Source organism: Eubalaena glacialis, chromosome 1 (assembly GCF_028564815.1).
Source record: "Eubalaena glacialis isolate mEubGla1 chromosome 1, mEubGla1.1.hap2.+ XY, whole genome shotgun sequence".
NCBI lineage: Eukaryota > Metazoa > Chordata > Mammalia > Artiodactyla > Balaenidae > Eubalaena > Eubalaena glacialis.
In genome coordinates this window covers 10,110,004-10,125,442 of record NC_083716.1, presented here as the reverse complement: position 1 = coordinate 10,125,442, position 15,439 = coordinate 10,110,004, and the positions used below count along the sequence as shown (strand labels likewise).

Genomic DNA, 15,439 nt, shown 5'->3' with positions numbered 1-15,439 from the left:
TGGATTGCTCTAGTTATTTGAATTCTCACCCTCAACTGAGTGGGAAACACTTGAGAGCAACAAGTCTTCAGTTATGGCCTAGCAAGGACTAGTCACCTAGTAGGTACTCAGTGTTTTAACTGGTTAAAATAAAAAGGCAAAATACACACACACACACACACACACTTGGAATCTGGATGAGAGCGAGCCAGTATAGAAAGTATACAAATACCAATTCTCTGGGCTTGCCAAATTTTTGCTCTAGAAGTAATATTAAACACAGCTCTTTGTCTGTGAATTGTGAAATACTTTATATACTAATAAAGAATGTGTACTTCATTGTGTATTTAACTGCATAAGCCTACGTTTGGTTTAATTTACCAAGAATAAGTCCTTGTTCCTAAGCTAACTATCAAGTTACAGTCAACTCTTAAATATTAACACTCATATTGAGGAACAAAGATGCAGATAATACAAAACAGAAGATTATTTTAAATCATTCATTCTTGGTATGCGGATATATTCTTTTTTTCTTTTCTTTTAACTTGCAATTAAATGCGTATGGCTGATATCATGGCATTTACAGTACTTCTAACAAAGGACTTAAACCATACTGGAAAAATCTGAGGTAGGGAGGTCTCCGTGTGGACCCCCTGCTCAATCTCTCTGCTACTGAACTTTGAACCAACCCACATCAGTCAGCATCACCTCAGAAGGTTGCCCAAAAATTGATTAAAAAAAAAAAGAAAAAAAAGGCATACTACTTTCTTCCCAGGTTGTTGCTTTTCAGAATGACACTTTGTGGAGGGTGGGAAAGTAATTAAGGGTTTTGGGTTGGAAAAGCCCTTTTATTTTAGCTCCTACTGGGCTGATGTAAACAAAGATGTCGTTAATGTCAACAATGACTTAATTAACCAGAGTAGGTGACAATGTCAGGAAGAACTTGAAAGTAAGAGTCGCCTCCACCCCAGGGTAATCAAGCTTGACTATACTTTAAATAATTAGAATCTTAATCAACAGAACAGTACTTGGCATTGAGGACTGGCCCCTTTGAGTCAACTGAGTTTAAACCCTTCTCAGCTGGTCACCTACAAAAATGAATGGCCAGTTGAAAATATTCATTTTTAGTCTGGAATATTAACAACTAAAATCTTCTAGAGATTATTTTCTTAAGTCAGTTGAGTAGACCCAAACCTACTGCTACCACTTCAGAATGTGTCCAGAGACAAATGATATATAACAGATGATGGGATATATGATATGATGATACATTGTAGATGAGATGATGTGGTACATGATATGATGATGGATGGGATAGGGTGATGATAGATGACATGATACTGTACAAAGCTGGGACAATTGGAAAAGGACCCTCTAGCATTAGGGCTCAGGGTCCTTCCTGGAACTTAGTCACCTTTTTCTCTGGACAAATTTTCCTCTGGTCCAGCCCAATACACATTATCTAAACTGAGCTTCCCAATTAGCAAACCAAAAATAAGATAAGGCCTTGTGCACTAGAAGGTCAAGGTTGAACTTATTTTAACCAAAGCTACAGTTAAACTCACCATGGAGGACAGACAGGGACTGATGCACACACATGGATGGGGGACTCTCTGTCTGTCTCCCTCCAATTAGCTGGTACCACAGCCTAAACTGGAGCTGCCCTACTTAGTCTGCTTCCAGTTGCTAAAATCTCCTCTTCCTCATCTATATTTAGATTACCTTCCTAACAACCTCTGACACCAAAGCAAAACTCCGGCATTGGAAGAGCTCATCTTAGGGCTCAAATCAGTTGAAAGGGGAAGTACAGACCCTACAGAAAGCAAACACAGCTGCCTGGAAACACGAAGGGCCTCCTCCATTAGAGAGCAACTTTCTTCTCAACTGTCTCCAAAAGCCTAGATGTTTTCTGACACTGTGGCAACTGACACAGCCAGCCCACGGGACTGGGAAGATGCATGTGCCCAGCTCACTGGGAACAATGATGACAACACGTCCCAGGTGCTCATTAGACGCCAGGCCCTGTGCTAACTGCACTTTCCGTCCAGGCCCACCTAAATCTCCCAGCAAGCTTTTGAGGCAGGTCATCAGAAGGCTTCTGAGGATATAAATATTCATTTAGCATGAATGAAGAGACCCTGAAGACTGTCTTATCCAACCCTCAGATGACAGAAAGGGAAGGAAACTGAGGTCCAGGGGTTTGTGTGCTTTTCCAAAGTCACCTCTTTGCAGGGTTTTGCGGCTTCCACTAAATCTTTTTTTTTTTTTAACCTCTCACAACTCTGGACGCAAACCTCATAGGAGCTATGAACCCCGAAATATGCACAGAAGGACATCTGCAAAACATGACCTACCATTTCAGGGAATTCAGGCACCTCCCCTCAACCCGCAAGTGCATCCACAGATGCCAAGTTGGGAAGACCTGCTTCCAACAATACTCACATTGTTGGATGCACATTTTTAACAAAGAACCACCGTGGGGACTTCATCCCTGTCTACTACTTTTCCCCCTCTCTGCCTCACCTCTTTCTTCCGGTATGTGCACACATATTTTAAACTCTCTTCAATAATTAAATATGATAAAAAGAAGTCCTCCAGGACCATTTTACACTTTATGTTGAAATAAACTCCCAATAATGCTGCCCTGAAAGTCTAAATGAAAAATGACATTTTCTTCCTAACCTGGGCCATTCCTGGGAAATCCCAGCTCAGCTGCCTCGGTGTGGGCTGAGCCATGCATTCGGGGGAAAACTGGCAATTAGAGAAACATCCATTTTAATTATTAGCAAAATTAAAGAAGTACAGGCATGACTTTCAGGAACCAGGACCCTCTTCCCTCAAGTTAAGCCCTTTAAAAATGCATCACCACTGCACATTACAGCCATGCTTATGTCACAAGGAGGCAGTGACAGACACAAGCTCCTACCAGATTCCCTTCCCGGAGATCTGGAAGCCTCGGCGATGTCACCGCACCTGTTCATTATAAAGCCTCCGTCCGTACCTCTGTGTAAGAAAAAGGGCGCAAGCCTCATCTCACGACTGCTGGACTGCTTCCGGTAAGAAGTCCCTCCGTCTTAGAAAAAGATATGCCTTTATGCTTCCTGACTCAGGGTCTCAGTGGGAGCCCCCCTCGGATGGGGACACAGCCCTCCCTCCCGCGTGGTCCTGGACGGGCTTGCGGTCCTCTTCTGTGCTGGGTGCCTTTCCAGAACAGCTGAGCTGACCCCAGCCCACTCAGGCCCCCGAGCTCAGCAGGCACCAGGTGGGCTCTCAGCAAACAGGTTCATTAAGTGGCGATGAGTGCTAGGATCTGCCGTTTTATTCTCAGATTACCACGTGAAAAATAGCTCAGCTACCAATATTCCCTACTGATGACAGATTTCAGTGCTGCACCAAGTCAAGGCTTGGCTACCGACGTCTCAGAAGGACCTGGGGAAGAGGTTCCAAATCTGCCCGGCGGGATAATTCAGCCCTGTTTGGTGCTCACAACTGGCCTCATGCCTTTCTGTACTTTCCAAAATGCATAATGTGTTGCCTTCATGCAATTTCCAAAGCTGAAACACCAATGCACACCCTGTTAGATCTGGAAGTTCTCAGAGATTCAGGAAAGGCCCAGGTACACTTCAAATTGACCTAAAATAGAATCTGCCGCTTTGTGATGTACTGCTTAAGTATTATGAATTACAATGGCTCAAAAGAATGTAATGTGTCAAGCATCTCTGTGCTGAACTTCAGAGGCTGCTTTTTCTCCTTAGACAATGAAAAGAAAATGTCAGCATTTCAGATGTTGGCAATTTCCCTTAGTGACTCCTTTTGTCAGAAAACAGCAATTCTTTACATTGTGAACAAGACTCTCTCCGGTAAGCATGCTCCTGCAGGAAGCCCTAGATGGCATTCAGCTGCAAGCTCCCCTTCCACGGCTCTCCTGGGCACTGGATACACGGCCCGCAGTCTCCCTCACCCCGCTCAGAGAAACGCACATGCCAAGAAACCACCAAACTACACCACTCTGCCTGCAGTGTGACAGCTGGGAACCTTCTCTCGTAATCTCTGGCTTGCGGGGAGCAGACAGCCCACTCTCCCTTGCTCTTGGAAGACTCATTTACAACGCAAGGGGTAGCTGATTCTCAAACAGGCCTTGACCTAAGTGCCACTTCCCCGGACAAATCCCAAAACAAACTTGGTACCCTGAAAGTGAAATTAAACAACTTACCTTCCGGCTCCACCGTGGTATCCTCAACTAAATTGAAGGAGGGCCGGGCCAGGGACAAGGTTGCCATGGTGACCACAACCAGGCCGACGAAGCGCCCCCAGCTGACCATGGTTACGGTTATGGTGCCAATCCCCCGTCCTCTTCCATATCTCCATGTGGACGTTAATCCCATCTGCACACTTCCTCTATGAGCATGGACTGCCCGCAGCAATGCCTTCAGCCGGCGGTGGGCTCGGGAACCAAGGTGCTGTGACAGCCTCTGCTGGCCCTGCAGCCACTTCTGCTGCTGCCGTAGCCTCTAGAGGAGAGAGAGTCGGCAAGTCAGTGAAATCTTCCCCAACGCCAATTCATTTCAACCCAGTTCCTTTTCATGATCTGCAAATGCCTTCCTTCCGCACGTGAGTCCCAGGGGTTTCCACCAGACCGGTCCACAAAAGGTGTTAGGCTGATCGTTTAGAAAGCCTACTTTTAAGAAACAGAGATTAAAAAAAGAGTAGCTACAGGACACAGATACGTGCGGCCACTTCAGTTAGGCAAAGTGTACTCTCTTCTCCTACCCACTGTCACCTCCACCGCCCTCAAAAAGCAGAAGCAACGTGACCTTGGTTTCAAGGGCAACTACAAAAGCAAGTTAATGATGCTCGGGCTGGCATACCCGCCTCTCATTAACTTCTCTCAGGCCAACTGGCCTTCAGAGGCATCTGCTTCTGGGGGCTGGAGCGAAGCGGTTTGCTCCACCCTCACTGGAGCCCTCAGGAAGAAGGGAGACCAGCAAAGTAAAAAGAACCCCAGGAAGGCGACCAAAAATTCCTACCAGTTTACACTTGTCGAGATTCATTTTCAAACGCAGAAATGTATTTCAATCTTTCGCCAAGCAGCCACTTACAAAGAATGAAAGGAACTGCAATACATTCAAAGCAGCCGATCCAAAAAGAGGTTCGAAGGCTGAATCCCGTTCCACTATGACTAATGGCAACCCAGGCCTAGAGAATGTCTTCAGACAGAGTGGGTTAAGAAATGGAGCAAATGCAAATTCTGATGAATATCACAGGCATTTATTAATGATGCTGCTTCTGATGATACGTAAATTATTATCAAGGTATGTGATTGGGCCAATAACTTTCAGTATGCTAACCTACTGGCTAAAATTTCAGAGCAGAAGTTACAAGGGGGTGCCCAACCTGCTATTCTGTTCACTCATTTGATCCAAAGGCAAAGAAAATTTTCCACGCTTAAGATATTCCAAATAACTTTAAATTTGTTCGGTATAAATTACTAAGTATAGAACCGAAATGCACAAACTTTAGAGAATTTGATCGACACAGTCAGAGATTCTGTGAACTATATATGAATGAACCACATTTTATAGGATTGAGAGTAGGGGTGAGAACTTTCTGAACCCCACGCTTTTTGCATGACTTGATATTTCGAATTATGACATACGATTTCAATACTGCTGGAGCCTCCCCAAAGCTACATCAGAAAAAACTTTTAGCCTTAACTAAGGATTAAAGTGGGTAAGGGAAAAGAAGATGCTGCACCACTTCCAGAGGAGGAATAAAGAAAATCTCTGCTTCAAAGAAAGCACATGTGAAATGGTGTGATTCACAGCACAAGCAAGAAAAGCATGTGCGCCCACCCTGTTTTCAGACTGCTTGAAGGATTTTTTGGCCAACTTTTCTTTCCTCTTCAAGTTAAGAGCCTCAAAAGATAATTCCATATCTATTTCTACATACACGTGGGAGGAAAACACACAAACATTCTCACTGATTTACTAAGCATTTCCAGAATGCATGGGAATTTTCTGCCTCACAGGAACAATCTTAAATCCTAGCAGGAGAGTGGGCCCCAGGCTGCTTCCCCAGCCCCCTTGCCCACCTGTCCCAGCCTAGAGGAGCTTCCTTTGCTCTAGGCAGGGCAAGGTGAACAGTGAGTGACCTCAGCTGAATCCCAGACCATTCATTCATCCCATCAGCTTGCACCAGAAACTGACTTTTAGCCATTTCCAGGTCCAGGTCCAGGCCCCGCGGCCACCCCCTTCCCAAATCTCTGGAAGGTGGAGGCCTAGGGCGGCAGGTCTGCACAACTCCTCACCAGACTGGACAAAAGTATGGAGGGACCTCCTAGGCAGGATAATGAGGTCCCCAGGCTCGGTGTTGGGAACACAGGCCCAGCATGCCGCTGGCGGCCACAATCCCGGCTTCCTGCCTTCAATACCATAATCCCTCCTGGAGTCTGAGCCTCAGTGAAAGCCCCAGCGTGTTTATTTTTCCCCTTGAAAGGGAACTCTCTTCTCCGCCTGGGCGCGGGAGGAGTTGTCACCCTCCCAGTGATGGATGGCTCTTCATGGCCACCCGTCCCCCTGGTCCATTTTCACCTCGGCACAAGCCTGCCCCCAAAGACAGGCAAAGTGACAAGCGAGAGGGCTTGGCTGGGGAGTGGTCCCTATGCCAGGTCGATGCTGGGCTTCTCGGTTTACCAGAACATTCCCAAACCACCCCCCCCCCCAACCCTCCAAGAAGACAGCCCATACAGCGCCCACCTTACCTGAGTTTCTACCCCTAAGAGGTTGTCTGTCTGCCTGCTCGCCCATGACCAGCACTTGGGTGTTTTGTTCCCAGTATATTTCACAACAGTCAAGAGAGCCAGGCAAGGTGGGGGGCACCCAGGTCCCCCAGGGGGCAGATCCACCTCCTGGCTCAGAGCCTCCCTACCTCCTCTTCTCCCCACAGCTAACAGGGCAGGGGCCTCTCAAGGGGTCAAATGCGGTGGGTGTGGGGATTCCTCAACATACTGAAATCTCAAAAAATACAAAATACAGGCTGACCTGGGACCACCTTCTCTTCCCTGTTAACACTGGCAAGCCAATGAGGACTTGCCGCCGCTTCGGGAGAACCGAACACCACCAACCCGGCTTCATTGTGGCACTTCTTTCATTTGTTTGCTTGGAATATCTGATTTTCTCCCCCTTCTCGGGGCGCTAAAGAGCTCAGAGAAATCTGCATTTTAATTGACATTCCACGGAGAGAGAGAGAGAGAGAGGAGGGCTCCCGATTGCTTTTCTATTCAAACTAAACAGGCTTTTCAGATGAAAATGAGTCGAGGCCAGTGGAAGATTTACAGGGATTTGGGACCAAGGGGACAATGGGGTTTTAAATGTTGATAGCGTTTCACACCAAACACATAATGGGTGAAAGCAGGTTTGCCTTTAAGGGTAGGTTTTATTGAATTGGGCGAGAGGAAGGAAGGTCGCGAGAAGAGTCTGCAAGGGAGCGGACGGCGAGGGGAGCGGCGGAGACTCATCGCCCCCTGGCCGGACCTCTGCGCCTGGCCCTCTGGCCGCGAGGGTCGGAGCCAGCTCCTGGCCCGGCCCCCGGCTGATTCCCCGGCGCGGTCCGGCCGCCGAAAGAATGAGCGCGCAAGTTAGAACTCGCCTGCGCTTTCGACATCTCCGAGCTGCTCCCGGCGGAGCAGGCAGCGAACTAGAAAAAGTCGGTCCAGTTCGCCCCCTAGCCCCAGGCGCGCCGGGCTCCCTCCAGCGCCGACGGCGGCTGCGGGCCAGGGGCGCCCGGCACTGCAATAGGGGAACCGGAGCAGCCCCCTCCCCAAATGTGCCACCCCCGAGCATCTCCTACCCTACAGAGGTGTCGCCGGCCCCACCCCAGCGGCTCCCTCCCGGGGAAGGGCACCCCCGTCGGGGCCTGGATGGGACGGGACGGGTGCTCCCCGGGCCCCGGAACGAGGCACCCCGCAGATGCCCCTCCGAGCTCCGGACCTGCGCGGCTGTGCCACCAGCGAGGCAGCCCCGCCGCTCGCCCGCAAGCTCTCGGGTCGGAGGATCTCGCCGGGCTGGCGGGAGTGCGCCGGCCGGAGTTTGACAGGGGGGCGGGTGTGAGCGCCAGAGGCAGATGTCAGCATCTGGATGGGGGTGATAGAGGCAGAACTTCCCTAACGCCAGCCGTCAGCATGCACCCAGCTCCCCCATCACCTATGCAGCCAAAGAGGGAGGACAGGGAGCAGCCTCCACAGTGCCAGCCCTCCGCTCGGGGGACCGTGCACCCGGCGGCCCGGGCTTTCACGGCGCCCACTCTCCCGTCCCGCGAGGCTCCCCGAGGGGCCCACCACGGCGGTTACCTTGAATGGCAACGATCCCCGGCGATCGGCTCTGTCCCCGCGCCCGGCGTGGGTCGGGACGGAGCAAACGACGAGCTCCCCCCAAAAAAGTGGTCCTTGGGTCCTCGCCGGCGCCAAGGCTCCGAGGCTTCACGCGCACCCCAGGCTGCGGAGGCGCGCGGGCATGACGCCCGCAGGCTGCGCTTGGATTTGGGGAGCGAGAGGAAGAAAGGACTCAGGCTTGGCGTTTCCTCCAGCAAACTTTGCTCGCAACTTGCGAACGCTCGGAGCGCGCAGGAAAGCCGCGGCCTCGGGGCGCCCGGGGCTCGCGGCCGGGCCCAGCCAGCATGGAAAGGCGTCGCCGCGCGGGGCCACAGCTACGCCGCGCGCAGACCCCGCGGCTTCCGAGCTTTGTGGCGGCCGCGCTCGCTCGCCCACCCGCCCGCTCGGCTCTCCGCGGCGCTCTCCACTGCCGCCGCCGCCGCCCGCGCCGCCGCCGCTGCCGCCGCCGCCGCCGCCCCCTCCCGGCGGGTCACGCCCCCGCTGAAACCCGAGCCGTTTCCTGGACGGCGGCGCTCGCTCTGCCAATCAGCGCCGCGCGCCCCGACCGCCCCTGCTCCGCGCGGCTCCCGACGCCTGCAAGCGGCCCCAAGACCCCGGCCGGGAAGGCGAGGGGCCCGGCCAGCACCGGGACGGAGAGAGGCAGCAGCATCCTCGGTGAATAAGGCCGGGTCCCGCGCCCCCGCCCCCGCCCCCTTCCTTCGGGAGTTGGCCTGACCGACGGTTTGCCGGGCGGTTGCGTTACGTTGTCTTATTTCAAGTCAAAACAAATGACAGAATGCCTGCTCTACCCCCCGAAAGAGACTTTAAAATGCGTCTGCGTGGTATTGGGGGGAGAAGTGTAATGCAACTGAAACTCTGAGAGGAGAGGAAGCAACTTGGGAATGGTTGCTGGACGCTACGCTGCTCTGTCCTTCAAAACGAGAGCAGTGAGAAAAGAAACGAATATTTATGGAGGCCCTGCTATGGGTGGGACACACGGAGTAGAGTCTTCTTTTTAATCGACACAGCCACCCTGCAGAGTAATAGTCCCAGTTTCTGGTAAGGAAACTGAGGATGAGAGAGGTTATTTGTCCAGGGTTAAAGAGCTGGTTACTGGCAGCAGCTGAGCCTGACTTTGAATCTGGATCTCTTAGAAAAAGTTCAAAACTGGAGGGAAAAAAAAGTGTTGTTTGGTAATATATATTTGGATCAATAAATTCGGAGGGTTCTAAAGACTCAACTCTGCTGTAAATAGCTGTATGACCTCGAGCAAATCAATTCCTCTCCCTGAATCTTCAGATTCTTCAACTAAATGCCAAGCTGTAACTGGTTAAAGTTCATATCTTCCATTTACCTTTTCCACTAGGCTGTACCTACCGGATAATTTATTCTTTAATATACTTTCTCTCCTTCCTCACTCATCCAGCTCCTAAGCAGTGGTGCCTTAAGTCCAAGACAATATAGATAAAACCCTTAATTCTTTTTTCCTTAGAAAAGATCATTAAACCCAGAAGTGCTTTTGAGTCCTGAAGATGGATGGAGCAGTATTACCAGAGTGACCTGGGAAATCGACTTTTCCTGAATTTAGAAATGCAGTTGCTCATGGGTCATTGACACTGCACACTTCATAACATTTACGGAAATATTTTTTCAAGGTGCCACATCATTAGAAAATCATTTTTCTTCACAATACATCTCAGAGAACTTTGATGTAAAATTCCCTAAAAGCCAGGAGTAACAGATCCATTGAAATACTTCAGGCAAATGGCTATGAAATTCTATTTTGGAAATGTGACAGCAAAAGTAATAGTCTGACTCTCAAGCAAAACAATCAGTTCATGTATATGATTGGGGGAGGGCTATGCCTTTTGGTCAAGTCTTCAAACCCGGATCCTTTTAATTCACGGACACCTCAGCCAGGTGACCCTCAGCCATCCACCACACCTGAGTTGTTGTGACCACATCAGTATCTTTTCAACATCTCAGACCAGGGGTCACGGAAAGAGACGTGGCTGAGCGTCTGCCTGCTCAGAGGCTGGCACTTACATCTTTATATTCCCCGCCAATGGGGAACTCAAGTGTCTCAGGACAGATTCCTTTCCCATCCTGCAAGGAATCCATCAGCCATTGAAAATGCTGTTAACACATTCTCACATAAATTAGTGGTGCAGGAAGCTGCCGTCCCTATCCCCCATTCATCAATGGCTCTATGTACGTCAAATAAAAAGGAAGCCTTCCGCTGAAAATGACAAATAAGAACACCTACTTCAACGTCCAGATGTAGTTTGCAGAATTTATTCTTTATAGGGATGAAAAGACACCAATCCATCAAAAGCCCCTTATTCCCTTAAGAGTGTCCGTTTTTAAGTGTGTGAAGCCTGCAAGCCCACAACAGCAAACCGTTTGGTTTTGAGAAAAGCAAAAGCATGTTTGGAATTTAAAAAAAAAAAAAACAAAACCAATCCTGTCATCATATTTAGGCTTCGAGTGACCTCAGAGGGTCTAGGAAAGCTTTCACACCAGCGAGGCTTCTGAATGAGAAAATAATCTCTTTACAGTTTTTTTCTCTTCCCTCTTCAAGTGGCTGGAACCCCTTTTGTCAATGGCCTCCCGTGAATGGTGTAGCTAATAAGCCTATTAATGAGCTTCCACAGCCGAGTGTGAATAGGTAAATAAGCCCCAATCTGTTGAGGTTCAGGGCCGAGGGCAGAAAAGCCAGAAAGAACTAAAGGTGACAGTTTGAACTGAACCACGAACGCCAGCACCAGGTTTCAGCTGGAAGAACCGCCAGACAAGGCCCCATTCACAGCTCCTCCGCCCCCCACTGAGGCCCCTTTTCCTCGCAATTTCCCCCCCTTTACAAAATGTCTTGAGTAGTCACCCATTTTTTTTCAAAAGCCCTCGAGACGCCCTTCTTTTTTTTCACTCCAGTAATGATACATCAATGGAAGGAAGGAAAATGAGGACACCAGAACTCCAATGCCCCATAAGCTTCAAGGAACAAACTGCTGCTCGCCCATTGGTTCTGCGAAGAGAAAGGGGGAGGGGGTGGGAACCCTAGCTGCCATGGGCCTCTCTCCTTTAAAGATTTAGAATTTCTCTTTTAATAATTTGTTTTTTAATGGGTGGCTGTTCCTTCACCCGATAGAAAAGTCAGAGGAATAAAAAGGCTACTGACATTTAAGTGCTAATGAGCCCTTTTAACGTGGTTCTGAGCGCCCTGCAAAACTATGAATTTCATTCTTTAAGCTACATCTCAAGAATGTCCGTAGCATAAAAGAAGCATTCGAAAGGAGAAATCTACAATAGTCCAAGGACTATGGTAAGAGTCGTTAATCCTAGGATGGGCTGGTGGAGGCGGGGGAGCGGAGAGCTTGGGCCCTTCTTCAGGGAGCTTATGACATTTCAGCTGAAGCAAAATCATGAATCCCAGGACTGATCATCATCAATGATTCTAAACTTAGAACATGGCTTGAATCTCCAAGCCAAGACTCCCCTGAAGAAAAACTTAAGTTTATCTGAGTCTTCCATGTTCTCAGCTATAAAATTAGGAAAACAATGGTACCTATCTTGTAGTACAGTAAGTCCCCTACATCCGAACCTTCAAGTTGCGAAGTTTCAACAATGCAAACGTATTATGAACCTATTACAGTACAGTACTATATAGCTGATTGTGTTAGTTGGGTACCTAGGCTAACTTTGTTGGACTTAACAAACAAATCGGGCTTAACGAACGCACTCTTGGAATGGAACTCGTTCGTATGTAGGGGATTTGCTGTAATTTAATAGAGTCACTCAAAGAATTAAATGAATTAAGGTGTGACAAGCATTTAGACCTTTTTATCCAGATACCCCATGGTTCTAGAGCAACTCTTGGGCACATGGGAAATGCAATGTGTTTGCTATGATTATTATTAGCTGTTATTATTATTCCCACCTCCTGGGACTACTGGAAAAATTAAAGCGATTCAGTGAAGAGCTGAGAACCCACTAGCACCACGTGGATATTATTTTGAACCTGGTTTTAAGAGAGTCTGGAGCCAACGCTGCTGCATTCCCCAATCCTCCTCTGCCCCAGCTGAAAGGCCTGCCTACCCAAGACCCCCGTAAGATGAAATGGCTGGAAGGCAGCCAAGTCATACAAATGGCCATCCAACTGGAAAGCATTACAACGCTCATTGGTACCCACTGCCCAGAAGCGGTCCCAGGGAGTGGCGAGGAAGATAGAAGGGGTGGTGCTGGGCAGAAGACACTTTTAACACCGGTGAACAGCTTAAGAAAGAGCTTCTTTGAAAACGTGAGGAGCATCTGAATAAAAATTGCCACTATGCCCTGCTCTGATGGTTTGCTGGATTTCCAAATGGCTTGAGTGACATGGGTAGGTCTTCCCAGGGAGACTGGGCCCAAAGGTGAGGAAGTGTGTATTAAACCATCCTGTTGACTCCCGAATTTTACAGGGGAGGAAATCAGGGTGCAGAAAGGGGAAGTGACGGGCTCAAGGCCACCAGGATGGCTGATGGCAGGGAAACCCAGAAATCTGTTCTCCCGATCAGGCTGGGATTCTTTTCAGTGGCCACGAGAGCAAGTCAGCCACTTTCATCTGTTTATGCCAGGCGATTCAGCTCAGTATAGAACTGAGATATTTTGAGTAGAATTCACTGCCTCCCAAAACGTTAATATTTCCAGAGAAATTACCCACTCCCCATGGGTCCAGCCCATTTCTCCTTCAAGTGTTCCAAGAAGAATCTGTGTAAGGGTTATCATTGCTGTTATGTTATGTTTCAAAGAACCTTCAAGTTCAGGTGCATGAGATTGTCTGACATCTCTTTTGCACACTTATAGTTTCATCAGCTGAATTTGCATAGTCTTCAAAACAGGGGAAGAATTAAAGGCCAACATTTTTGGTTCGTAAAGTGATTCTTATCAGTGATATTATAAAAACAAATGGAAATGGAAGATTCTGAAGAATTGCTGAGGCTTGCGTTTGAAAAATGAAGGCTTACAAATCCACCCCGCATTTGCTATTTGCATCTGGGTAACCGGGTTTTTTACTCAAAATGCAACTGAGGGGGCAATTCAGGAACCTTGACTGTGTTCTGGTTCAAGAAAAGCAAAAATCGCTGTAAAAGATAGTGGGAGAGGGAATAACTGGGGAAATTTTACTCTAGTCTCAACACTGTCCCCTAGTGCCACCCCCATAAGCTGCAAGTTCCTACCTGGCATCTGCCAATCTGAACACGTGAAGGAAATTTGATCGATTGATTCACTGGTTGGCCAAACCAGCCAGATGTGATATCTATGAAGCCCAGAGTCACAGGGCATTTGACAGGCAACCTTGAGCGGCAAAAACAGCACGAGGCCAGGGCACCCAAGACCTGGGTTTTCATCCCAACGTTGTCAGGGACTAACTGATTCCGGAAAAGTCATTGAATGCGCCTGCCCCACCACCCTTGGCATCACCCACTTTTGCATAATTGAGGTCTCCCCCTTCTAGCTGCAAAGATAAATTTGTCTATGATCTCCAGCCCCTCCCAACTCAGAGCATTCCTTGCCCTAGAGAAAGAGAGGTTGTCATTTACCCATCACTGAAGAGCGAACTGGTTACAGGAAGTCAACGTCCACTTTAAAGTATTTTGAAACCATAGTCCAGGAACCCTGCTGTTGACCCCTGTCTGCTAGTAACGGTATCTCCCGGAAAAGTCCTCTAATCCCCGGCCCATTGCTGCTTAAGAGCAATTTACGGCATGTCATTGCTTGGCTGCTAGATTCCGTGCCCTCCTTCCACTCCCACCCCGCCCTCAACCACCACTTCTACCACAACGCCTCCAAGCGGACTGGAGAGAAAACATGCAGGTTGTTTTTAGCTGGTGTAGGACAAATTAGAACGAGATCAACCATGGTGTCCTATTGCCACCTTCTGCCCCCTCCCCATCCGTGCCCACTGTCGCTGCTTGGAGCTGTGCTGTCCAATATGGCAGCCACCAGCCAATGTGATTAAGTTAAATTAATTAAAGTTAAATAAGACTTCAAGTTCAGGTCTTTGTTAACACTAACCCCATTACAAGTACTCGAAAGCCACATGTGGCTAGGGCCACCACATCGGACAGTGAAGATGTTAGGGGAAATTGTCATCATGGCAGAACGCTGTATCGGATGGACTTCCCTGGAGAGGCTCCCTGCTTTCCCCCTCCTCCTCCAAGAGGATCTCCTTCGCCAGGGGAGTCCCCAGGATCTGCGCCTGCCTTTCTGCCCCAACTCCCACTCGCTCTCCATCGTCTGGTGCTACCAGCAGGGTTTATTTATTTATTTATAATTTCTATTTATTTTATTTTTGGCTGCATCAGGTCTTAGTTGCAGGAAGCGGGATCTTTCATTGTGGCGCACGGGCTTCTCTCTAGTTGTGGCAGGTGGGCTCAGTAGTTGCCACGCGTGGACTTAGTTGCCCTGGGGCATGTGGGATCTTAGTTCCCGGGCCAGGAATCGAACCCACGTCCCCTGCACTGGAAGGCGGATTCTAAACCACTGGACCACCAGGGAAGTCCCTACCAGCAGGGTTTAGGGATAGGAATTCTACTCTTCAGAATGGGAAGAGTGCCAGAGAGACCCAGGGTACTCTTCGATGGACAAATACAATATTACCGTTGGCTGAATGAAAGTGACGAGGTGCCTGTAGCATCATCACCTTCTGATTCCAGGGCCGTGAGTCAGAAGGAGAAAGGCCGGCTGAACCAAGACGACAATGCCCTGGGAGAAAGCCCGGTCGAATTTGACCTTGGACAACAATCTGCGGATAAAAGGGTTAATTGGGGACCACTAAATCATAACACCCAGAAAAGCCCAGCCTGCCTCTCCCATCTCGCGGTCCAGGGCCTGGCACACTGCCTGGCTGGTTGTGGGCAGTTCATGAGCTGCCTTTGTGCCTACAGGCCCTCAACAGGTACTTGGTGATTGATGGTGATTGAAGTTAGCCTCTTCTGGGGCTTCCTAATTAAGGCGTCTGGGAACATTTACATAGGGTTTTGCACCTAGTCCTTGAAGTATATTTAGAAGTTAGAGAATAAAAGCCGTTTTAGGGCAAGGCCCACCTAGCTG

The 15,439-nt window shown here is 49.0% G+C and overlaps 1 protein-coding gene across 15 annotated transcripts in view; it reads right to left on the bottom strand.

Annotated features, from left to right (window-relative positions):
* Positions 1-8,443, bottom strand: part of FGFR2 (fibroblast growth factor receptor 2) — a 103,232-nt gene extending 94,789 nt beyond the window's left edge. For 9 of the 15 annotated variants that reach the window (XM_061188038.1, XM_061188108.1, XM_061188484.1 and 6 more), the window contains exon 1: positions 4,193-4,446. In XM_061188038.1, the coding sequence (XP_061044021.1) occupies positions 4,193-4,364 (172 nt within the window). In that variant the 5' untranslated portion in view covers positions 4,365-4,446. Of the gene's footprint in view, positions 1-4,192; positions 4,491-8,326 lie in introns of those variants that run through there. The other 6 variants (XM_061188638.1, XM_061188714.1, XM_061188796.1 and 3 more) reach the window with 1 other exon arrangement.
* Positions 8,444-15,439: the final 6,996 nt, after the last annotated feature.